Genomic DNA, 25,285 nt, shown 5'->3' on the forward strand with positions numbered 1-25,285 from the left:
ATACCAGAGCTGCGTAGGCTGCGTAGTGCTGTGTGGTAGGAGAGGCAAAAGCCCCAATTCAGGCTACAAATAAATATACTCGAACAATATATTTCTATGCTCAAGCTTTCTTTGCATGCAACTTATGAACATAAGAGAAGCCATGCTGGATCAGGCCAATCCAGTCCGGCACTCTGAGTCACACTGTGGCCAAAACTCAGGTGCCCTCAGGAGGTCCACCTGTCAGGCCGGATCTCTAGACGCCCTCCCACTGTGGCCCCCCAAGCATCAAGGAGACAGAGACGTGAGAACATAAGAGAAGCCATGTTGGCCCATCCAGTGCCCAGTGGGGATGGTGGGCTTCACAGATCCCACCCCAGCAGTAAACGAGAAGGAATGCTCCTTCTTTTGCATTGTTGTCACCTAAGGACATAAGAGAATGCTTTGGGCTGATCCTGCGTTGAGCAGGGGGTTGGACTAAATGGCCTGTATGGCCCCTTCCCACTCTAGGATTCTGTGATTCTGTGAGAAACCAGGTTGCATCAGGCCAGTGGCCCATCCAGTCCAACACTCTGTATCACACACGGGCCAAACCCCAAGGGCCAGCAGGGTTTTCAACTCTAAAAGTGCTACCACTGGTGCCCCCTAAGCACTAAGAAATAGGAATAGAAGGGAAGTCATGTTGGATCAGGTCAGCAGCTCATCCAGCCCAAAATTCTGTGTCACACAGTGGCCAAAACCCAGGGGCTAGCCGTAGATCCATACATGAGCCAGAACGCCTCCCCTTCCTGCCCCACAAGCACCAAGAATTGTGGTTGTTAGGTGTGAAGATGCGACCCCATGGACAATGATCCTCCAGGCCTCTCTGTCCTCTACCATTCCCCGGAGTCATAGAATCATAGAATCATAGAACCATAGAGTTAGAACCATAGAGTACAGGCCATCTAGTCCAACCCCCTGCTCAACGCACACAAAAGCCCTTCTATGCCCGTGCTGGAAGCAATAAGTTTCGGCTCAGAAGGTATGAGGCCCAGTTCCTCCCAGAGTGGGCAGTTGGAGAGAAGCCATTTCTCAAGGGAACCAGTAGAAAATAGGAGTGGCCATTTTTAGAAATGTTACGGCAGTGAGCCCTGTGAATAAAGTCCATTCAGTTCCTGGTGGCATGGAATCACAGAGTTGGAAGGGACCGCCAGCATTTTATCAAATTAGCAGCGACGAGTATTACAATTGTAAAAAAGGACGTACTTCTTTGCTAAAAGCTCCGTTCACTGCCGAAGGATATGCTAATCGCCAGTCAAGGATAAGAGTCGTTCAATCACTCAAAGTCATTTAATCGTTCAATCAATTAATTAAAGCATTTCTTAGGGCCTTCCTTGCTGTGGAGCTCAAGGGCTCGGGAATTCCTGGGAATTTAGGGGGCAGAGGGGTATAATGCCGCAGTGGGCTGTACCACTGTAGTCTCCACCCTCCCAAGCTGCCATATTCTCCAGGGGAACCGATGAACATGGTATGCAAGTCAGCATGATTCCAGGAGCTGTCTGGGCCCCAACCGGAAGCTGGTAACGATCATCCTGTGTCTTTTTGCCCTGGTGGCTAAAGGGAGCCCCCATGGACCAAGGCAAGGGGAGACGCTGGCTCTCAGGGGACACCTGGCTGCCCACTGTGGGAACCAGGATGGGGGACTGATCATGCAGTTTCACGGGAAGGGCAGAACTGTGAGGGCCATAAAATGTGGGGCCAAGGGACCAAATCTGGGGCCAAGGGACCAAGCCCTATGAAGATGGGTTGAGGGACTTGGGAATGTTCGGCCTGGAGAAAAGGAGGTTGAGAGGGGACATGATAGCCCTCTTTAAGTATTGGGCCTCTTGAACCACTAGCTAAACATCCCTGCATCTCTCTCTCTCTCTCTCTCTCTCTCTCTCTCTCTCTCTCTCTCTCTCTCTCTCTCTCTTTCACCGTACGGCAAAGGTCCTGGTTCCTGCCAAGGGCAGATCGTAACGTAAGCTAGTGTGTGTGTGAGTGTGTGGGGGGGGGGAGATTGGCATGGAATCAGCTCATAGAGAGAGCTTTGCCATCTGTTCCAGGGTTGAGGAGACCGGTGTCTTTCGCCTTTAAAGTCCACTTGCATTTCCTGTCATTTTTTGCTTGCCTTGGGAGAACCTTGTCAGCCTCCGACTTCTGTCACTCACCTTATGGCTGCCCGTGATATTCCCAGGGACCAAACTGTTGCTCCTCATCCTTCATCGCCCTCTCTCGCAAACACCTCTCTTCCCCACTTAGGCAACAGGAGAGGAGGATGTGCCTTGCATACCCCTCCAACCCAGCTGGCTAGATTAGATTACGACTTTGCCTCTCCAGTGTCCTTTCCAGAAATGACATGCAGGGGTGGCTGAACTGTGGCTCTCCAGAAGTCCATGGACTACAATTCCCATGAGCCCCTGCCAGCAAATGCCACCACTGGCAGGGGCTCGTGGGAATAGCAGTCCATAGACATCCTGAGAGTCATGGTTTGGCCACCCCTGCAAGAAGGATTCTTCTTACCTTGCTGTGTTTGCAGGTTGTTTTTCTTCACCATGGAGTAGGTGGCTTCCTCTGTAGCTGAGCCTTGGGTGCTCTCCTGATTAAGTGGACATTTCCCCCAATGTTCCAGCACTTCTAGTGGGCTCTGGCCACAGTCCACCGACCTCTGTCTTCGGAGCTTTATGGGCTAATCCAGACTTCTCAAGCGACGGCACTGACCTCGTCAGGCAGCAGAGGCCTCCCGACAGCCGTGTTCACGCCAGCAATAACGTTCGGCCAGAAACCCCATCAGGGAGCCACTGTTTGATGTACTGTCCAAGGACGCCTTTCAGATGGACCCTAATAACTCTGCAGGTGTGCAAAGGCTCTTAAGCTCCAGCTGTGTGCCCATCTTTGAACTTGTGAGCCGCATCACGTTGAGAACGCTTGTTTTTGGATACGGGTCTTTTAACCAAATGAAGGTTCTCCATCGCTGAGGTCTTTCAGACTGCCCATGCCTTGAGGAAAGGCGATCTCCTTCATCCCACAGCAGGGCTGCCGGCTGGAAACACTCCCTCCGGCCTCAAGTGAACTTCCTTTCCTGTGCAGGCGGCTTTCGAGGGTGTCCCCCATGACGCCTCTCAGGGCAGGGTGGCATCCTCTCTTTCTGAAGGGCCCCCAATCACAGAAATGGCGATGCCTTCATCACACCTTCCAAGGGCCAGTGACTCTTGATCATGCAAATAAATGACTTCTCCGCTCTGCCAGGGCAGGGGCCAGGGAGCACCTTTGAGGGAACCGAAAGGGACAGCCCCCTTGATCAGGAAAGGTGACCCTGCGGCTGCTTCCCCCTGGCCAATGCAGGGCCAGCGGAGGAGTCAGGAAGGATTATTTTGTCCTCGTGAGGCTCCTAACAGCAAGGGCCCAACCCCCAGCCCTCTGCTCTCTCTACCTGCACCAATGCAAGCACCTTTGCACCTACAATGCAAGCCCCAGGCGGCAGGGTAGGGAATTGCGGCAAAGCCTCCCCTCCACACACACACACACACACACACACACACAAATGTGCCTCCCCCATTAGCTGACATCCCTCTCTCAGGCAGGTGAAGTGGATCTGAGTAATGAACTTAACAGAACACTTTGTTAAATGAGGGTAATTTAATTTTAATGCTTTTGAAGAGAACTTCCTTTAAAAGAAAGAGAAAAAAGCAGAGGCCTGCAGCTAGCCTGCCTTCTAGGACACGCTCGTCAGCTTGTTCACATTAAGCGGAAGCTGCTTAACAGCACCCTCCGCCCCCGTTTGCCCAGCCCCGGCTCCGTACGCCCTTGTAGGCAGAACGAAAGTTATTGTACTCAGGCTTCCAGCCATGTTGAGCGCATGTAAAGCCACCCTCTTTAGGAGAGACGGGACACGACAAGGCAGGCGGGAAGGGGGGCGGGGAGGAGGGCTCCAGGCTGCGGCAGGCAAATAGCAGCGTCCTCAACCCAGCATCAGGATGCGCCCTTTGGACATGAGATAAATTTCAGGCCCACCTGCCCGAAAGGAGGCTCGTTCTCAGGCCAGGCTTCCTGTTCTTACATGGAAATGGACCACAGTCTGGAGGTTGGGCAGCAGGAACCATGACAAAGCAAGCCCCCCCCCCACTCAGCTGGACTGCTTCCTCCCTACTCATTCCAGGTCCATTCACAGGCCCCTGGGAAGAAAGGAAGGAAGGAAGGAAGGAAGGAAGGAAGGAAGGAAGGAAGGAAGGAAGGAAGGAAGGAAGGAAGGAGGGAGGGAGGGAGGGAGGGAGGGAGGGAGGGAGGGAGGGAGGGAGGGAGGGAGGGAAGGAAGGAAGGAAGGAAGGAAGGAAGGAAGGAAGGAAGGAAGGAAGGAAGGAAGGAAGGAAGGAAGGAAGGAAGGAAGGAAGGAAGGAAGGAAGGAGGGTAGCCAAACAGCCAAAAGTGTGCATCCAGTAGGCATGCTTTTCATTTTTCTGACCCAGATGCAGAACTTTACACTTATCTTTCTTAAATTGCATCTTGTTCTCATTTGCCCATTTTTCCATTGTGTTCAGATCTCGTCGAACTCTGTCTCTATCTTCCGGAGTATTTGCCAGTCCTCCCAATTTGGTGTCATCTGCAAACTTGATGAGTAGTCCCTCCACCCCCTCATCTAGATCATTAATATGTTAAAAGTACCGGGCCGAGCACCGAGCCCTGAGGTACCCCGCTACTCACCTCTCTCCAGTCTGATGAAACACCATTGACAACAACTCTTTGAGTGCGGTTCTCTAACCAATTCCCTATCCACCTAACGATCTGAAAATCCAGATTGCAGTCCTTCACTTATCCATCAGAACATCATGGGGAACCTTGTCAAAAGCTTTACTAAAATCCAAGTAAATGACATCAACCGAATTCCCCCGATCCAGCAAACCTGTTACTTGGTCAAAAAAGGAAACCAGGTTGGTCTGACAGGATCTGTTGGAGACAAATCCATGCTGACTTCCTTGGATCACCAAATTGTCCTCCAGATGTTTGCAGATCGCTCCCTTTAATATCTGCTCCATTATCTTCCCCACAACAGAGGTCAGACTCACTGGTCTGTGGTTTCTCGGGTCAAGTAGATTATCTTGTTCTGCACAGTAGAAGTAGATTATCTTGTTCTGCACAGGAAAATCCAGCTGCAAAAGCACCTTGGAAGTGCATTATCCTCTGTGTGCGGAATAGGCCTAGAGAAGGAGAATAACTTTGCGATCCACAGAGGAATGGTCTGGGGATTTGCAGGGCCATAGCAAAGTACAACTGCAGGAGGAGCAGCCAGGCAGGGAACAGAGAGGACCCCCGCAGTGGGAAGGGGTGTCACTCTGAGTATCCTTAAAGAGGGAAAGGGGGGGAGGGAAGCGACATCCGCGATTCAAGGGGGGAAGGCACGGTGTGGGGCTTCTGGAAGTGCGGGGCCTTTGGACACACCGGCCCTGGATCCAGGCTCTGTTTTTGCCCAGCGGTCCTGCCCCTCTCCGTGCTCCGGATCGAGCCACAACCACGTCCTCTCCTGGGGCTAAGTCGAGCTTTCGTTGGCCGTAATAGATCGCTCTGTGTTAGGATGGCTAATATTTTTCAAACATTAATTACCTGGTTAAGCTAATAAATGACTTTTTTAAAAAGCAGTTAAGGAAAACCAGCCATGGCAGCTCGGAATAAAGATGAAGTAGCTGTCAGGGCCGTCTCTTTCGAACGGCCTTTTTAGCCGTGCTTGTTGGAGGCTCCGGCTGCCCTGCCGTTGACTGACAGGCCTTGAATGAAATTAAATGTAGCTCCAGTTTGCAGAGCTCATCATGTGGGGGGGGGGGGGGTGGAATAGTAATCTGCCTGGCCAGCACTGGGCTTTGCTCTCTTGGGCTGTGGGAAGAGGGATCCCGGTTCCTACAACCCAAGAAGACCTTTCTCTCAGCCTGGCTGTGGGAGGTCCTTTTCATGGCCCTTTGCACCCAGGGTTGAATCTCAGGATCGCCCTTCTCCAGGGCAGTTCTCCACAACGTGCATGTAAAGCAGAATATCAGAATCCTTGAATCCTAGAGTGGGAAGGGATCTCCAGGGTCAGCTAGTCCAACCCCCTGCAAACGACATCCCTTTCCCTGAAGACCACACCCAACTTGCTGGAGAAACTTCTCACAATTATCGGCAACTAGGGATGCCAGCCTCCAGGTGGGTCCTGGGGAGCCCCCAAAGTTACAGCTCATCTCCAGGCTAAAGAGGTCTTTTCCCCTGGAGGATATGGAAGCTTCGGAGGGTTGAATCTACAGCACTGTTGAAGAAGAGAAGAGCTTTTTAAAATATCCTGCTTTTCACAGAATCACAGAATTACAGAATCATAGAATCATAGAGTTGGAAGGGGCCATACAGACCATCTAGTCCAGTGATAGTGAAACTGTGGCCCTCCAGATGTCCATGGACTATAATTCCCAGGAGCCCCTGCCAGCGAATGCTGGCAGGGGCTCCTGGGAATTGTAGTCCATGGACATCTGGAGGGCCGCAGTTTCACTACCCCTGATCTAATCCAACCCCCTGTTCAACGCAGGATCAGCCCTAAGCAACCTAAATCATCCAAGAAAAGTGTGTATCCAACCTTTGCTTGAAGACTGCCAGTGAGGGGGAGCTCACCACCTCCTTAAGCAGCCTATTCCACTGCTGAACTACCCAAAGGAATTCCCAAGCGGCTTACAAACACCCTTCCCTTCCTTTCTCCACAACAGACGCCCCGTGAGGGAGGTGGGTCTGAGAGAGCTACTCTGAGATCACAGCTCTGAGATAACTGTGACTAGCCCAAGGTCACCCAGCTGGCTGCATGTGGAGAAGGAGCGGGCAATCATACCCAGTTCTCCAGATTAAAGTCTGGCACGCTTAACCATTCCACAAGCTGGCACTAAAGTGGCAACCATTGATTTTTGAGCCCTGGACCCAGGTTCCATAGAATCAAAGAGTTGGAAGGGATCTCCAGGGTCAGCTAGTCCAACCCCCCTCAAACGACATCCCTTTCCCCTGAAGACCACACCCAACTTGCTGGAGAAATTTCTCACAATTGTTGGCAACTAGGGATGCCAGCACCCAGGTCAGAATCCTAGAATCCTAGAGTTGGAAGGGATCTCCAGGGTCAGCTAGTCCAACCCCCTCCAAACGACATCCCTTTCCCATGAAGACCACACCCAACTTGCTGGAGAAATTTCTCACAATTGTTGGCAACTAGGGATGCCAGCACCCAGGTCAGAATCCTAGAATCCTAGAGTTGGAAGGGATCTCCAGGGTCAGCTAGTCCAACCCCCTGCAAACGACATCCCTTTCCCCTGAAGACCACACCCAACTTGCTGGAGAAATTTCTCACAATTGTTGGCAACTAGGGATGCCAGCACCCAGGTCAGAATCCTAGAATCCTAGAGTTGGAAGGGATCTCCAGGGTCAGCTAGTCCAACCCCCTCCAAACGACATCCCTTTCCCATGAAGACCACACCCAACTTGCTGGAGAAATTTCTCACAATTGTTGGCAACTAGGGATGCCAGCACCCAGGTCAGAATCCTAGAATCCTAGAGTTGGAAGGGATCTCCAGGGTCAGCTAGTCCAACCCCCTGCAAACGACATCCCTTTCCCCTGAAGACCACACCCAACTTGCTGGAGAAACTTCTCACAATTATCGGCAACTAGGGATGCCAGCCTCCAGGTGGGTCCTGGGGAGCCCCAAAGTTACAGCTCATCTCCAGGCTAAAGAGGTCTTTTCCCCTGGAGGATATGGAAGCTTCGGAGGGTTGAATCTACAGCACTGTTGAAGAAGAGAAGAGCTTTTTAAATATCCTGCTTTTCACAGAATCACAGAATTACAGAATCATAGAATCATAGAGTTGGAAGGGGCCATACAGACCATCTAGTCCAGTGATAGTGAAACTGCGGCCCTCCAGATGTCCATGGACTATAATTCCCAGGAGCCCCTGCCAGCGAATGCTGGCAGGGGCTCCTGGGAATTGTAGTCCATGGACATCTGGAGGGCCGCAGTTTCACTACCCTGATCTAATCCAACCCCTGTTCAACGCAGGATCAGCCCTAAGCAACCTAAATCATCCAAGAAAAGTGTGTATCCAACCTTTGCTTGAAGATTGCCAGTGAGGGGGAGCTCACCACCTCCTTAAGCAGCCTATTCCACTGCTGAACTACCCAAAGGAATTCCCAAGCGGCTTACAAACATCCTTCCCTTCCTTTCTCCACAACAGACGCCCCGTGAGGGAGGTGGGTCTGAGAGAGCTACTCTGAGATCACAGCTCTGAGATAACTGTGACTAGCCAAGGTCACCCAGCTGGCTGCATGTGGAGAAGGAGCGGGCAATCATACCCAGTTCTCCAGATTAAAGTCTGTCACACTTAACCGTTCCACAAGCTGGCACTAAAGTGGCAACCATTGATTTTTTGAGCCCTGGACCCAGGTTCCATAGAATCAAAGAGTTGGAAGGGACCTCCAGGGTCATCTAGCCCAACCCCCTGCAATTCACAATTCAATCCCCACCCGTTGAAGCATCACATCCAGCTACGGCCGTATTGGTGGAGAATATAACCCCATTGCAAGATGAAGACAGCCACAGGGATAATTCCCATCGGCCCCAAATTTTGAAAACATCTAAAGAAACAAATTTCCAGTCTAGAGTTTACTGCTTGGTTTATTCTTCTCCTCTCCCTCTTAAGGCCAGCCATTCTAGATGAAAGGGGATCCCCGTTGCTTTGCCTGGTAGCCCCTCGTCCGTCTCAGATGCCCGTCAACTCTTCTAGGGCACAGGGGTCTGCCTCGCAGGTCTTCCCTAGTTCCACAGACAGCTCACCAAGTCCCTGGACAGGCTCGCCCCACCGTTTCCCTCACCGTCCTAACACAAAGCCCACCCTCTCTTTTGGACTCCTACGTGTTATTCCCCCTCCCCCACGGGTCTAACATGGGCCTGGCTCGGGGATCTCCATCTCGCTTCCATCTAGGATATGAAGCACGTTCACGTCCCCTCTGGGGGTCTGGAACGAGGACTCGTCTGTCTGCTGCCCCTGCGAGGCGACCTGCTTGCCCGTCCTGGTGTTCACCCAGCTCCCTTCCTCTCTCTCGACAGCACTGTAGATCAACTCAGACTTCGTGTCTAACTCCGCGGCTGCTATGCTTTGGATCGTGGCCTCGCTCAAGCGGCGGCTGACGACTTTCTCCATCTCATCTGGACCCTGGACGTCCTCGTTCTCGGGTGGCTCTGGGCTCTCATCTTTCGGACCGCTATGGAGCGACCCTTGACCTGAGGCTTCCAGAATACTATGGAGTGACCTTGACCTGAGGCTTCCAGAATACTATGGAGTGACCCTTGACCTGAGGCTTGTTGACTACTATGGTGTGACCCTTGACCTGAGGCTTCCTGGCTGCCACCGTGTGATTCCTGATGGGAGGTTTCCTGGCTGCCACGATGTGAGTCTTGGCTGGTGGGTGGCTGGTCATCCTCATCCTTTCCAGCGACAAGGACACTGCTTTGAAGGGACTCTTCAATCTCTGGACTTCCTTCTGCAGCATCTGCCTCAAGTGCAGGTAATTTTGGAACTGCTCTTGTGTCGGCATGGCTTCTGTGTGCTTTCCCATTAGCTTTCCAAACTGAAGTCACACTAGTTGCAAACTATGACTTATCAAAAACTTGCCAGTTTTTCTGTTCAGCCAGATGCCAGCTTCAAGAGAAATGACACTGTATGTCTGCAAAGCTTTGTCCACAGCTTCTGGAGGTTGACTGCTCTTTCTGGACCCTTCAACCTCTTGGTCTTGGCTGCCTTTTCGAGACTCTTGTGCTTCTGGGTGCTGACTGCTTTTTCTGGACCCTTGCGATCCTGGAGGTTGACTGCTCTTTCTGGAACCTTCAAACTCTTGGTCTTGGCTGCCTTTTCGAGACTCTTGTGCTTCTGAGTGCTGACTGCTTTTTCTGGACCCTTGCGATTCTGGAGGTTGACTGCTCTTTCTGGACCCTTCAACCTCTTGGTCTTTGCTGCCTTTTTGAGACTCTTGTGCTTCTGAGTGCTGACTGCCTTTTCTGGACTCTTGCGATTCTGGAGGTTGACTGCTCTTTCTGGACCCTTCAACCTCTTGGTCTTTGCTGCCTTTTTGAGACTCTTGTGCTTCTGAATGCTGACTGCTTTTTCTGGACTCTTGTGATTCTGGAGGTTGACTGCTCTTTCTGGACCCTTCAACCTCTTGGTCTTGGCTGCCTTTTTGAGACTCTTGTGCTTCTGAGTGCTGACTGCTTTTTCTGGACTCTTGTGATTCTGGAGGTTGACTGCTCTTTCTGGACCCTTCAACCTCTTGGTCTTGGCTGCCTTTTCGAGACTCTTGTGCTTCTGAGTGCTGACTGCTTTTTCTGGACTCTTGTGATTCTGGAGGTTGACTGCTCTTTCTGGACCCTTCAACCTCTTGGTCTTGGCTGCCTTTTCGAGACTCTTGTGCTTCTGAGTGCTGACTGCTTTTTCTGGACTCTTGTGATTCTGGAGGTTGACTGCTCTTTCTGGACCCTTCAACCTCTTGGTCTTGGCTGCCTTTTCGAGACTCTTGTGCTTCTGAGTGCTGACTGCTTTTTCTGGACTCTTGTGATTCTGGAGGTTGACTGCTCTTTCTGGACCCTTCAACCTCTTGGTCTTGGCTGCCTTTCGAGACTCTTGTGCTTCTGAGTGCTGGCTGCTTTTTCTGGACTCTTGTGATTCTGGAGGTTGACTGCTCTTTCTGGACCCTTCAACCTCTTGGTCTTTGCTTCCTTTTCGGGATTCCTGCACCTCTGGCTGTTGAATGTTCTTCTGGGACTCCTGTTTGACTTTTGTTTCATCACCCACATGGTCTGGAGCCTTCCTATATATTTTTTCTAGATAGCTTATGAACAAGCTCTCTGTAGTCTGCTGACTACTAGATCTCATTAGATTCCAGTTCTTATGTCCACCCAGGTACTTTGCACTTCATAAACAGATGCTTGGTTGTCATCTGCATCTAAAGGTAATTTTTGGTCTAGCACATTTTCATCTTCCATCATGGGTTCAGGCCCTAGGGACTGCTGACTGCTCTTCTGAGATTCTTGCCTAATCAGCTGCTGACTATGATGAGATTCTTGAGTGTGTATTTGCCCGCTTTCACTCTGAAGGGCCTCCTCTTCAAGCTGTTTGTTAGTAGATTCTAATTCTTGTCCTTCAAGTTGCAGAATACTATGATGAGATTCATGAAGCTGGCTATCTTGTTTTTTAAGAGTTGTTGTGCTACTTGCTACACTGTTAGGGAAGTCTGTCTGTTCGCCTTGGTCCGATAGTTCTTTTTGCCTAAAAACGCTCATTTTGCTATCAGTTTGAAGAGTCTGATTTGTCATCGTTTCAGCAGAAGTTGTCTTTCCTTCTACCGGTTGACTGCTACGTCGAGATTCTCCAGTTCTCCGAAGATCTTCCGCCTGTTGACTGCTAATCCGAGACTCCTGTCCTTCCACCTGTTGACTGCTACGCCGAGATTCTCCAGTTCTCCGAAGCTCTTCCGCCTGTTGACTGCTAAGCCGAGACTCCTGACCTTCCACCTGTTGACTGCTACGCCGAGATTCTCCAGTTCTCCGAAGCTCTTCCGCCTGTTGACTGCTAAGCTGAGACTCCTGACCTTCCACCTGTTGACTGCTACGCCGAGATTCTCCAGTTCTCCGAAGCTCTTCCGCCTGTTGACTGCTAATTCGAGACTCCTGACCTTCAACCTGTTGACTGCTACGCCGAGATTCTCCAGTTCTCCGAAGCTCTTCCGCCTGTTGACTGCTAAGCCGAGACTCCTGACCTTCCACCTGTTGACTGCTACGCCGAGACTCTCCAGTTCTCCGAAGCTCTTCCGCCTGTTGACTGCTAATCCGAGACTCCTGTCCTTCCACCTGTTGACTGCTACGCCGAGATTCTCCAGTTCTCCGAAGCTCTTCCGCCTGTTGACTGCTAATTCGAGACTCCTGTCCTTCCACCTGTTGACTGCTACGCCGAGATTCTCCTGTTCTCCGAAGCTCTTCCGCCTGTTGACTGCTAAGCCGAGACTCCTGTCCTTCCACCTGTTGACTGCTACGCCGAGATTCTCCTGTTCTCCGAAGCTCTTCCGCCTGTTGACTGCTAAGCCGAGACTCCTGTCCTTCCACCTGTTGACTGCTACGCCGAGATTCTCCTGTTCTCCGAAGCTCTTCCGCCAGTTGACTGCTAACTTGAGACTCCTGACGTTCTACCTGTTGACTGCTACGCCGAGACTCTTCCATATGTTGAGGCTCTTCCACCAGCTGACTGCCATGCTGAGGTAGCTGCTCCATTTCTATATCCATCGGAGGACTGAAATCCTGTTCAATATTCCGCACCGTTTCTCTAACATTGCTGACAATGTGGGATTGAGTAGGAGCACGAAGAATTTCTGCAAGAGGTTTTTGTTCCCAAAATGCGTTTGTTTGCTGACTTGTGCATTTCAGGAGCTTGCCTGTTCTTTTGCTGATCCGAGGTATGTCCTCCTTGGTTTCTTGACACTCTGGCAGTTGGGTCCTCTGTTTGGTTTCTTCTGCAGCAGCCTGTTCCAATTTTCTACCTTCGGGAGGAACGGGAATGGATTCCTGGTCTGCACTTTTGCTTTTCTGCAGACTGACAGGGTGCAGAATGTCAGCGAGTGGTTTGTATTCCCACAATTGACTTGTCTGCTGGATTTCACATTTCATAACTTTCCCTGTTCTTTGGCTAATCCAACTCATGTCTTCCTTGTTTTCAGCTTCATTTATGAGTTGCATTCTGGAAGACTTCTGACTGTGCGGAATGTGGGAGCTGATGGATTGCTGACTACTCCGGTGGGATTCCTGGGAAGGAATCTGCGGGATACTTCGGTAGGGTTCTGGTCCTGGGACCTGGAGGCTGCTCCGGCGGGATTCCCGGCCTGGCACTTGCTGGCTGCTCCGGCGGGATTCCTGGCCTGGGATCTGCTGGCTGCTCCGGTGGGATTCCTGGCCTGGGATCTGCTGGCTGCTCCGGTGGGATTCCTGGCCTGGGGTCTGCTGGCTGCTTTGGGACTGCTTTCTAGGAGACGGTGTGACAGTGGCTTCACTGCCAGAAATATCTATCTGGTTACTTTGGTCCCTGAGTTCTTTGTGGCTAAAAATGCTCACTTTGCTATCCGTCTGCAGAGTTTGATCTACCAACAGTTTGCCAGGCGCTGGCCTCTTGGGAGTGTCTTGTTCCATTGCTGGGGCCATGTCTCCACTCTCTGGGTGGGAGGCAGCCTCAACATCGCTCTCCCCGTTGATTCCGTGATTCTGTGCCTCTCCCTCGGCATCGGGTGCCTCTTCACTGGCTTTACTGCTTTCAGAAACAATTCCATCCAGACTAGACTCTGAATCGTCCATCCTTCCACCTGCTGTCGGGCAAGAGCTCCCACCACACTCTCACTGCCCCCCCCTCACTGATCCAGTGGTGCACTCCCCTCTTCTGGCCTTCCTTGCTTTGTTCAGGAGCGGTCTTTCCCCAAAGCAGCCCAAAGGCTAGGTGGACTCATGGCTCCTCTGCTGGAAGCCTATCGCCACGTGCCTTAGTCTTTCATTCTGGGTGTCACCTCTTCCTCCTCCCTTCCTCCCTTCCTCCCTTCCTTCCCGCAGGTGTCTTCCTTCCTTTCTCTTGCTAATAGCAACCGTGTTGTTCTAGAAGCTTCGGAATTGGGTTGCCGAGTATCTGTGACATCACGGATCGTTCTGTTTCAGGCGTCCCCTTGTGGGGCAGGAAACAGGGCCTGAATCAAGGCTCCACAATTGTGTTCTGGGAACAACTGGAACCAGGATCCGGCCCAGCACAGAGTGGAGCATACAAAGGGTGGGACTCAGTGGAGAAGGCTTTTTTTGAGAGAGAGAGCCAGCTTAGCCTCATGGTTAAGAGCGGTGGACTCTAATCTGGTGAGCGGTGCTTGATTCCCCGCTCCCCCTCCACATGCACCTACCTGGAGGACCACCGGTCAGTCACAGTTCTCTTATAGTTGCTCTTGCAGAACAGTTCTCTCAGAGCCCACTCAGACTGACATACCTCACAGGATGCCCATTGGGGGAAGAGGAAAGGAAGGTGGTTGTAAACTGCTTTGAGACTCCTTCGGGTAGAGAATAATGGGGTAAAAAAAGCAACTCTGTGGTCCTCTGTGGTCTCTTCTAGTTCTGTGTCATTCTGATTCCTTCTTCTAATCTGGGGAGACAGGTTGGATGCCCCCCCTCCTCCTCCTCCACTTGCAGCCAGCTGAGTGACCCTGGGCTCATCACAGTCCTGTTGGAGCTGTTCTCACAGAGGGGTCCTGCCAGAACTCTCTCAGCCTCCCCTCCCTCACAGGGTGCCTGTTGTGGGGAGAGGAAAGGGAAGGCGATGGGAAACCGCTTTGAGACTCCTTTGGGTAGAGAAATTGGGGTAAAAACTCAGCTCTTTGTCTTTGGTACTGAGGCCAGAGAATGTCTTGACGATGTATGCCTGGAAAATAACAGCCCCCTCTTTTTGTGTGTGTAAAAATAGAAATACCCATTTCTTATTGCTACATCTCCATTCTTCCTTTCTTCCATGCAATCCAGGGGTCTTTTACACACGGTGTATGTGTTGCTGTGGGGAGGGTCAACAGATGGCCTGTATGGCCCCTTCCAACTCTATGATTCTATGACTTCTAAAGTGCATTATCCAATATGTGCAGAATGGGCCCCAGGAAGTGATAGTGCTGTCGGGAAGGGGGATGGGCGAGAGGATCCAACAGGGAATTCCCAATCCTCTCCCTGCAGCTCAGTATGTTGTGGAGACCTCTGGGAGAGCCACTGGTTGCCTAAGGAACCAGTGGTGGCCAGGATCCCGCCTAAGGCAACTCAGTCCATGCCAAGGCTGGATGAGCCAATTTTTTTGTCTGGTGACTGCAGACTAGACATTCCCAAAAGAAAATGCGGGTGAGAGATCAGTGCTCAGCAAATTGGGTTTATTTGTCCTGTCTCTATCGTCCGCCTTTCTTACCGATTAAATGGAAGTAAGTCAATAACAGCCCATCTAATCAACACAGTGACTCGAGGGAACCTCCATGTTCCAAGGCAGTCAGCCTCGCAATCCTTTGCTCTATCCAGCCATCGATCTAATTATCTTCTACCTGCAATCTGATGATCATAGAATCATAGAATCGTAGAGTTGGAAGGGGCCATACAGGCCATCTAGTCCAACCCCCTGCTCAACGCAGGATTAGCCCTAAGCATCCTAAAGCATCCAAGAAAAGTGTGCATCCAACCTTTGCTTGAAGACTGCCAGTGAGGGGGAGCTCACCACCTCCTTAGGCAGCCTATTCCACTGCTGAACTACTCTGACTGTGAAAAACTTTTTCATGATATCTAGCCTATATCGTTGTACTTGAAGTTTAAACCCATTACTGCGTGTCCTCTCCTCTGCAGCCAGCAGAAACAGCATCCTGCCCTCCTCCAAGTGACAACCTTTCAAATACTTCAAGAGGGCTATCATGTCCCCTCTCAGCCTCCTTTTCTCCAGGCTGAACATTCCCAAGTCCCTCAACCTATCTTCATAGGGCTTGGTCCCTTGGCCCCATGATGATGTTAGCCGTTCAGTTGAGTCTTGGCAATCCTGTGGCTCAGTTGCTGCCATAGTTTACGATTTCTACTTGGGTTGGGCCTTAGTGTCCTGCATAGGTAACATATTAAATTAAATTAAAAGAGCCAACTGCACAGTTAACATTTCTCTTCCTGCATTTTATGGATGCTGCTTTTTAAAATTTCTGCCTGACCACGTCTGGTCAGTGGAGGCTTCAACATGAATGCCCACTTGGATTTTAAGGAGGCTACATTTCTAAGCCTGGGGTTTTTAACTTGAATAAATATCACTGTTCAATTTTAGATTATGTTCCACCCTGCAGAGGCTTGAGCACATTTGCCTTATTTTTACCCTTTGTTTGGGAGGTTCCTTTCGTTGCTTTCTCCGTTGAGTTGGATCGCAGGATACGGCCAGAGTAAGTGAGCAGAAGGTTCAGAGCCATTCGACGTTTTATTTCCCTACTGCAATCAACACCCCGATCAATTAATTTTTGCAGTCACCCCCCTAGGAATAAAAAAGAGTCATTTAGGAAATGGAAGGAAGGCCTTATTGCCAAGGATGAGTATAAACTAATAACTAATAATTGTAGGGGGAGAAATGCTAAACATAACAAAAAAGGCTTCTTTAGTTATATTTCAAGTAAGAAGAAGAATAGGGACACCATTGGACCACTGCGAGGACAAGAAAGTGAAATTATAGCAGATGATGAAGAGAGGGCTGAACTGCTTAACTCCTAATTCTCCTCGGTCTTCTCTTGTGAGGAAAATAGTGATCCATGAGGCAAAATGTAACATAACACGGGGGACGGGAATGGTGGCCTAGGATCACTGTTGGAGTAGTCCACAAACACCTAGTTTCTTTAAATGAAACAAAGTCTTCTGGGCCAGATGAACTGCCTCCAAGGGTACTAAAAGAACTTGCAGATGTCATCTCTGAACCTCTGTCCATTATTGTTGACACTTCTTGGAGAAGAGGTGAGGTGCCAGACGATCGGAGGTGGGCAAATGTTGTCCCCATCTTCAAGAAAGGGAAAAAGGAGGATCCGGATAATTATCAACCCGTCAGCTTGACATCTGTAGCTGGCAAAATTTTGGAACAAATAATCAAACAGTCGGTCCTTGAGCAGCTGGAACTGAGAGCTGTGATTTCCGAGACTCAGCACGGGTTTTGCAAGAACAAGTCATGTCAGACAAACCTTACCTCTTTTTTTGAGAAAGTGACTACCTTGCTGGATCAGGGGAATGGCGTGGACATAGTTTATCTGGATTTCAGTAAAGCTTTTGATAAGGTTCCACATGATATTCTTGTTGACAAGTTGGTAAAATGCGTTATGGATCCTAATTCTGTCAGGTGGATCAATAACTGGTTGACAAATCGTACCCAGAGGGTACTTGTTAATGGTTCAGCATCTTCTTGGAAAAGAGTGACAAGTGGAGTTCCCAAGGATCTGTCCTGGGGCCTGTGTTATTCAACATATTTATAAATGATTTGGATGAGGGAGTAGAGGGGATACTTATTAAAATTGCAGATGATACTAAACTGGGAGGGGGTAGAAAACACAACTGAAGACAGCAACAGAATACAGGATGATCTTGATAGGCTCGAGAAGTAGGCTAAACTGAATAAAATGAAGTTCAATAGGAACAAATATAAAGTTCTGCATTTAGTTAGGAAAAACCAAATACACCAATATAGGATGGGGGAGACTTGTCTTGGCAGTAGCATGTGCGAAAAGGATCTAGGAGTCTTAGTAGACCATACATTGAACATGAGTCAGCAGTGTGACTCGGTGGCTAAAAAGGCAAATGGGATTTTGGGCTGTATCAAACAGATTATCGTGTCCAGATCACGGGAGGTGATGGTACCGCTTTACTCTGCTCTGGTTGGGCCTCATTTGGAGTATTGTGTTCAGTTTTGGTCACCCCAATTGAAGAGGGATGTTGACAAACATCCAGAGGAGGGCAACAAATTTCCATCTTTGGAAATTTTTAAACACAAGCTGGATAGTCATCTGACGGAGAGGCTGATTCTGTGAAGACTCAAGGGGGTGGCAGGTTACAGTGGATGAGCGAGAGGGTTGTGAGTGTCCTGCCTAGTGCAGGGGGTTGGACTAGATGACCCATGAGGTCCCTTCCCACTCTATGATTCTATGATTCTAATTTGTGATCCAAGAAAAAGGAATTCTTGAGTGCATTCGATTTCTTCACCATCAGTTTTTATTGTGACATATCTGGGTTAAGGGAATGCTGCGAATACCCTGGACAGCCAAAGTTAACAACAAGATCATTTTAGAGAGGAGCAAACCAACTATGTCATTAGAAGGGAAGATATTATGGCTAAAGCTCACTTACTTTGGACACATCAAGCGATCAAACTCGGAGAAATTATTAATGCTCGACATGGTCAGCAGCAAAAGGAAACGTGGTCACCAAAGGATCCGCTGGCTCCACACGATCAAAGCCGATCCAGGGATGACTATGAACCAACTAAAAGCAGCAGTCAGAGACAGGGGCACATGGCAAAGACTTTCCTACAGAATTGCCAAGGGTCGGACACGACTGAACAGATAACATCATCATCATCTGTTTTCGCCATTGAGTTTTCTCCTATAGAATCCTAGAATCATAGAGTTGGAAGGGGCCATACAGGCCATCTAGTCCAACCCCCTGCTCAACGCAGGATAAGCCCTAAGCATCCTAAAGCATCCAAGAGAAGTGTGTATCCAACCTTTGCTTGAAGACTTCCAGTGAGGGGGAGCTCACCACCTCCTTAGGCAGCCTATTCCACTGCTGAACTACTCTGACTGTGAAAAACTTTTTCCTGATATCTAGCCTATATCGTTGTACTTGAAGTTTAAACCCATTACTGCGTGTCCTCTCCTCTGCAGCCAGCAGAAACAGCATCCTGCCCTCCTCCAAGTGACAACCTTTCAAATACTTAAAGAGGGCTATCATGTCCCCTCTCAACCTCCTTTTCTCCAGGCTGAACATTCCCAAGTCCCTCAACCTATCTTCATAGGGCTTGGTCCCTTGGCCCCAGATCATCTTCGTCGCTCTCCTCTGTACCCTTTCAATTTTATCAACGTCCTTCTTGAAGTGAGGCCTCCAGAACTGCACACAATACTCCAGGTGTGGTCTGACCAGTGCCGTATACAATGGGACTATGACATCTTGTGATTTTGATGTGATGGCTCTGTTGATACAGCCCAAAATGGCATTTGCCTTTTTTACCGCTGCATCACACTGCCTGCTCATGTTCAGTTTACAATCCACAAGTACCCCAAGGTCTCGTTCACACACAGTGCTACCTAGAAGCGTATCCCCCATCCAGTAGGCATGCTTTTCATTTTTCTGACCCAGATGCAGAACTTTACACTTATCTTTATTAAATTGCATCTTGTTCTCATTTGCCCATTTTTCCATTGTGTTCAGATCCCGTTGAACTCTGTCTCTATCTTCCGGAGTATTTGCCAGTCCTCCTGAGCATGCCAGTCCCAAGCCCAGGTAAATGGGGAGGGTTCTGGGAACACCTGGCCACCTACCTTGCAAAGCTTTTGCCAAGAAAATTTATGGAACAGCTCTCAAACTCCCAACGTCTCATCTACCACCTACCGTGTACCTTCTGTCATCTTCCTTCTTCTGTCTTCTTCCTTCTACTTTCTACCATCTTCCTTCCGCCTTCGGTCTTCCTTCCAGCTTTCAATTAATAATTAAGAACAACACAGATTAAAGCTAAAAGGTATCAAAAACAAAATTGTCAAACAAGAAAACTGGGATCATACTGAATTTCGATGCTCTGCCAAGCAAACTTTAGTTCACAGATTGGCCTGTGCAATTTGCTTGGTCGTGTCACTTTATTCATAAACTCCAGGAAGATCACACAAACTATAGCCCCGATCTGGATCGCCCAGGCAAGCCGGATCCCATTAGATCTGGGAAGCTAAGCAGGGTCGGACCAGGCTAGTATTTGATGGGAGACCTCCAAGGATTTGGGTGGCAATCCCTCTGGAGGCAAGCAATGGCCCCTGCCTGACTGCCAGGCACTCCTAGGGTCTCCTGTCCACACTACACACACACCATACAATACACAAATAATAAATCATCAGTTTATAATAACACAATCGGCAATCGAACTTCCAGGGACACCTTAAAGACCAACGTGGCACTGTCATGTGCATGCACACTTGCAAAAAACACCCCCAGTAAACAATGCCCTAGGACTCAGGCTGCAAAAATTAAAACAATACAAAAAGTATGAAAGTATCAGACATGAGATATCCTAAACAAGGTAGAAAATTGAATTACAAAAGTAAAATACTTTTATTTGCAGACCAAGATGTATGAGGAGAGGTTGGGGGAGCTTGGTCTGTTTAGCCTGGAGAGGAGACGACTGAGAGGGGATCTGATAGCCAACTTCAAGTATTTAAAAGGTTGCCATATAAAGGATGGAGCAGAGTTTTTCTCTCTTGCCCCAGAGGGACAGACCAGAGCAAATGGGATGAAATTAATTCAAAAGAAATTCCGTCTAAACCTCTGGGAAAAGTTCCTGACAGTTAGAGCGGTTCCTCAGTGGAACAGGCTTCCTCGGGAGGTGGTGGGTTCTCCATCTTTGGAGGTTTTTAAACAGAGCCTGGAGAGCCATCTGACGGAGAGGCTGATTCTGCGACGGTTCAAGGGGGTGGCAGGTGACAGTGGATGAGCGATTGGGATGTGAGTGTCCTGCATAGTGCAGGGGGCTGGACTAGAGGACCCAGGAGGTCCCTTCCAACTCTGTGATTCTGATTCTAGACAATACAGTAAGAGCAGAACACAATGTGCCGTAAACATTGGAATAGACCACTATTTCTTTTATAAATAAGCCTCTTTGTGAATCCCGGTACTATAACGCAACCCTTTCCCCCTCTATACAAATGCCTTCCTGACCGATTCTGTCTGTCACAAACCGTAGGCTGACCAGAAGAGACCCCTTCGCAGAGAACTGCTCCCTACACATGTGGTGCAAGAAATGGAGTTAAGAGACGGAGGCAAAAGAAACGGGATGAAACGCAGTCCTTCTGTCCCTCTGCTAAACATACCCCATCTGTTGTTAAACACAGGGCAGGCACCTTTTCTTGAAGAGGTCCTCGTGGCATTATCAGCCCACCCTCAGCCACATGTCCAAGACGACTGCTTGCCTCTCCTCCAAGAGCGAGCTCCTTCCTTGATGGTCAGCAGGCGAAAGACCCCTTCCTCCTCTGGTCAGTGTCAGGATTGATAGAATCCTTGTCATAAATTAGCTTGAGTTCTTCCATGACAGTTTTATTGCTTGGTGCCTGGTAGTTTCAGGCCCTGTAATCAGGCTTACTGAAATATATGTTATTGTAACTCTTATCACCGGTTGAGGCCTCTCGGCTGGGCCCAGCTTTATTATCATCCAGCCAAGGTCATAAGAATGTATCACTGTTTTTAATTGCATGACTCTCTTCTCTCCTTCTCCCCTCCCTTGGGAACTTTCAAGTTTTGGGCGGGAGAATTGTATGGATAAGAAGAAGCAAATAAGAAGAAGCCAGTTTGGTGTAGTGGTTAGGAGTGCGGACTTCTAATCTGGCATGCCGGGTTCAATTCTGCGCTCCCCCACATGCAGCCAGCTGGGTGACCTTGGGCTCGCCACGGCACTGATGAAGCTGTTCTGACCGGGCAGTGATATCAGGGCTCTCTCAGCCTCACCCACCCCACAGGGTGTCTGTTGTGGGGAGAGGAAGGCGACTGTAAGCCGCTTTGAGCCTCCTTCGGGTAGGGAAAAGCGGCATATAAGAACCAACTCTTCTTCTTCTTCTTCTTCAAATCTGTACCCAGGTCAGATTTGACTTCGCCAGTCTTGAGTTTGTAGTACTTCTCAATAAAAGCTTTCTTTAATTAAGAAGCTAGTTGTGAGTTCTTTCAACGCTTGACAGTCAGCCTCCTTTCTGTCCCGTCCCCCTGGAAGCCCCTCTCCTAGGATTTCTGGGAAGAAGAAACTCTGCCCCTCCCCATTCCAGGTACCTTCTTCCTGGCCAGGCCAATGAACACTTGAAAGAGGAGGCAACCTGGCGATTCTCACAGCAGACTTTCACGCCTCCTATCCCCAAAAGCCTGTCTCAGGAAGGGGACGGAAGCAGATGAATATGATGTATATTTATGGGTAATTTTTCCAGTCAAGATTATTTACTAGCTCTGTGGGAGTTTGGATCTGTGCCTCGTTCACAAAAGGTAACCGATTACAGCAAACACTCTGTAAAAAAACTTTACAACTCTATTTTTCTGGAGGGAATTCGGGCCAAGTGAAGTCCAAAAATCCCAACCCTTGGGAATCCTCAATACTGTACGTGCTATTTTTGTGCTGGAGGGGGGCATGTCTTGGGCACCAAGCACTCCTCCGTGCCATGCCTTGGAGGAAAAGAAGAAAGCCAATTTCCTTGAGAGAGCCAGTTTGGTGTAGTGGTTCGGAGTGCGGACTTCTAATCTGGCATGCCGGGTTTGATTCTGCGCTCCCCCACATGCAGCCAGCTGGGTGACCTTGGGCTCGCCACGGCACTGATAAAACTGTTCTGACCGGGCAGTGATATCAGGGCTCTCTCAGCCTCACCCACCCCACAGGGTGTCTGTTGTGGGGAGAGGAAAGGGAAGGCGATTGGAAGCCACTTTGAGCCTCATTTGGGTAGGGAAAAGCGGCATCTAAGATCCAACTCTTCTTCTTCTTCAGTAATCTCAGGGCTCTCTCAGCCTCACCCACCCCACAGGGTGTCTGTTGTGGGGAGAGGAAAGGGAAGGGAACTGTAAGCCACTTTGAGCCTCCTTTGGGTAAAGAAAAGCGGCATATAAGAACCAGCTCTTCTTCTTCTTCAGTAATCTCAGGGCTCTCTCAGCCTCCCCTCCCTCACAGGGTGTCTGTTGTGGGGAGAGGAAAGGGAAAGCATCGGAAGCCGCTTTGAGCCTCCTTTGGGTAGGGAAAAGCGGCATATAAGAACCAACTCTTCTTCTTCTTCTTGACTGACAGAGATCACGCCAGTCATAGGAAGAAGATGTCAGAAGGCCACAGAGACCAGCGTGGGAGCAGGAGACAAAGCGAGCTAAGAGCAGGTGACAGACTTTGGACTTTGAGCATGGAAGAAACTCTGTCAGCTGTCAGCCTTCCCTGGAACTGCCTGCAATTTCCATTATGGTGTTTGCTCTGCAGGAAATCATCCATTCTTCAAATGAAGCTAGATGGACACCTCCTGATTTTGCTCTTTCCTTCCTTCCTTCCTTCCTTCCTCTCAGTTCGCCTCCTCTGTGAGTGGCCGGTGGCATCTCCTTGACAACTGGGTGACGGGCCAAAGGTCCCGACAGCTGAGCAGGGTGGGGGGGGCATCCTATAGCTCTGGCTCCTCCGTGGGAAAGGCCGACCTTGAGCCGCTCCTGGAGAAAAGGAATTAGCGTATGGAAGTAGCCGAGTGGAAAGCTGAAGCTCTCATTTTCTAAAGATGTTCAAGGTAAGATGCCCTGGGGACAATCTTTGCCAGCTTCCGAGGGTTGATTAACTGTCTCAATTTAACTGTGATTAATGGGTCTCGAGGCCCCCGGGGCCCACGTCTCTCCTGCACGCTGCAGTCTTGGAACGGCCTGAGTAGACTGGACTCCTTCTCTAGAAGCCGTGCAGGTGGGTGACGACGACTGAGTACCACAAAGACGTGCATTTGTGCCGTTGTCTTCCCCATAACAAGCTATGGGTGCGAAAGCTGGACCCTGAAGAAGGAGGACAGGAGGAGAATAGAGGCTTTCGAATTCTGGTGTTGGAGACGGATGCTGCATATACCACGGACAGCCAAAGTTACCAACAAGATAATTTTAGAGAGGAGCAAACCAACTCTGTCATTAGAATAGAATTAGAATGAGAGCCAGTTTGGTGTAGTGGTTAGGAGTGCAGACTTCTAATCTGGCATGCCGGGTTCGATTCTGCGCTCCCTCACATGCAACCAGCTGGGTGATCTTGGGCTCGCCACAGCACTGATAAAAGTGTTCTGACCGAGCAGGAATATCAGGGCTCTCTCAGCCTCACCCACCCCACAGGGTGTCTGTTGTGGGGAGAGGAATGGGAAGGTGACTGTAAGCCGCTTTGAGACTCCTTCGGGTAGGGAAAAGTGGCATATAAGAACCAACTCTTCTTCTTCTTCTTCTTCTTCTAGAAGGGAAGATATTATGCCTAAAGCTCACTTACTTTGGGTACATCATGCGATCAAACTCACTAGAAAAACCATTAATGCTTGGCATGCTTGGCCAATGGCAAAAGGAAAAGCCGATCCAGGGATGACCATGAACCAACTGAAAGAAGCAGTCAGAGACAGGGGCGCATGGAGAAGACTTTCCTGTAGAATCGCCAAGGGTTGGACACGACTGAATGGATAAAAACAACATCATCATTATCATGCAAGATGCTTCTCTGAGTGGGAACCCAAGGAGAGGGGGAGACCACAACCCCCCCCCACCCCCCACACCCCCCCCCACCACCACCACAGTGGAGACTCCCCAAGGCCCTCTGGATTTCTGGTGCCAGAGATGCGGAAATTACAACCTCAAGTCTTTGGAGGGAGCATTTAGGAGGCCTTAGGATATGGAGCATCTTGCATGATACTGGTCACTCTGGTCACTCTGACCGATGATCTCAGGGGGAAAACTGGATCCAGGGGGGTCAGCACTGCTGTTAGTGACAACAGTGTTGGGCTTTTGGCCCGCTGCCCAGCCGACATGGGGGTCCGAGGCACGGCCCTACAGTGACTGCAGTCTTTTCTCCATGGCAACACGAACCATCCTGTTTCGAATTTTAGATCTTCTTCAGTGCGAGTCCCAACAGGCATACAGGAGCCAGAAACATTTTTTAAATGGCCCCCAGACATCTCATCGCTCTGGCTCAGGGAACACGGAAAAGGATGCTGGGAGCTGTTTGCATGTTTCTGCTGCTGTGTAATACTCAGGAGAGTAAAGAATATCTACTTTTGGTTGGGGCGAGTGAAGTAGTAACGTCTCCCGGGCCTTCCCTGCTGAAAAGATGCCCCCAAACCAGACTCTGACTCTGCAAGAACACAAGACTGATGCTGTGGAAGGTGCTACTCTGCTCTGATATGGGTGCTATTTTTAAGTTTTCAAATAGTTTTTAAATGAACGTACCAAACCATTTGACCTATCAGTTCTGTTGAGCCGGATCGATGGATAGAGCAGGATATAAATCAAATAAAACAATAGAAGTGCACTACTTTGAAATCACCTTTAGGATGCTTAGGGCTGATCCTGTGTTGAGCAGGGGGTTGGACTAGATGGCCTGTATGGCCCCTTCCAACTCTATGATTCTATGATTCATCTTTATTGAACTTGACAAGAGCACAGCCTATTAGTTTCTCTATTAAGCCTGCTATTTCCTAGAATCATAGAGTTGGAAGGGACCTCCTGGGTCGTCTAGTCCAACCCCCTGCACTATGCAGGACACTCACAACCCTCTTGCTCACCCACTGTCACCTGCCACCCCCTTGAACCTTCACAGAATCAGCCGTCGTATGGCTCTCCAGCCTCTGTTTAAAAATTTCCAAAGATGGAGAACCCGCCACCTTCCGAGGAAGCCTGTTCCACTGAGAAACCACTCTGACTGTCAGGAACTTCTTCCGGAGGTTGAGATGGAATTTCTTTTGCATTAATTTCATCCCATTGGTTCTGGTCTGTCCCTCTGG

General features: G+C 49.7%; 2 protein-coding genes across 2 annotated transcripts; both read right to left on the reverse strand.

The window, feature by feature from the left end:
- Nucleotides 1-8,642: 8,642 nt before the first annotated feature.
- On the reverse strand, nt 8,643-10,832 carry LOC143830942 (uncharacterized). Its single transcript, XM_077324141.1, has 2 exons — nt 10,710-10,832; nt 8,643-10,602 (listed from the first exon to the last, which is right to left on the reverse strand). The coding sequence occupies exons 1-2, from the start codon at nt 10,830-10,832 to the stop codon at nt 9,670-9,672; spliced, it is 1,056 nt and encodes a 351-aa protein (XP_077180256.1). The 3' UTR covers nt 8,643-9,669.
- LOC143830941 (uncharacterized) lies at nt 8,643-13,644 on the reverse strand. Its single transcript, XM_077324139.1, has 2 exons — nt 9,296-13,644; nt 8,643-9,260 (listed from the first exon to the last, which is right to left on the reverse strand). Exon 1 carries the CDS (start codon nt 13,371-13,373, stop codon nt 10,911-10,913), a length of 2,463 nt encoding a protein of 820 aa, XP_077180254.1. The 5' UTR covers nt 13,374-13,644; the 3' UTR covers nt 8,643-9,260; nt 9,296-10,910.
- Nucleotides 13,645-25,285: the final 11,641 nt, after the last annotated feature.

This window comes from Paroedura picta, chromosome 2 (assembly GCF_049243985.1).
Source record: "Paroedura picta isolate Pp20150507F chromosome 2, Ppicta_v3.0, whole genome shotgun sequence".
Lineage (NCBI taxonomy): Eukaryota > Metazoa > Chordata > Lepidosauria > Squamata > Gekkonidae > Paroedura > Paroedura picta.

Excerpts from the sequence above, each read along its gene's own strand:
- LOC143830942 (XM_077324141.1), bottom strand. The coding sequence starts at position 10,832 with ATGTGGGTGATGAAACAAAAGTCAAACAGGAGTCCCAGAAGAACATTC. Across the intron at positions 10,603-10,709 it reads GTCCAGAAAGAGCAGTCAAC|CTCCAGAATCACAAGAGTCC; the intron begins CTCCAGAATCAC and ends AGAGCAGTCAAC.
- LOC143830941 (XM_077324139.1), bottom strand. The coding sequence starts at position 13,373 with ATGGACGATTCAGAGTCTAGTCTGGATGGAATTGTTTCTGAAAGCAGT.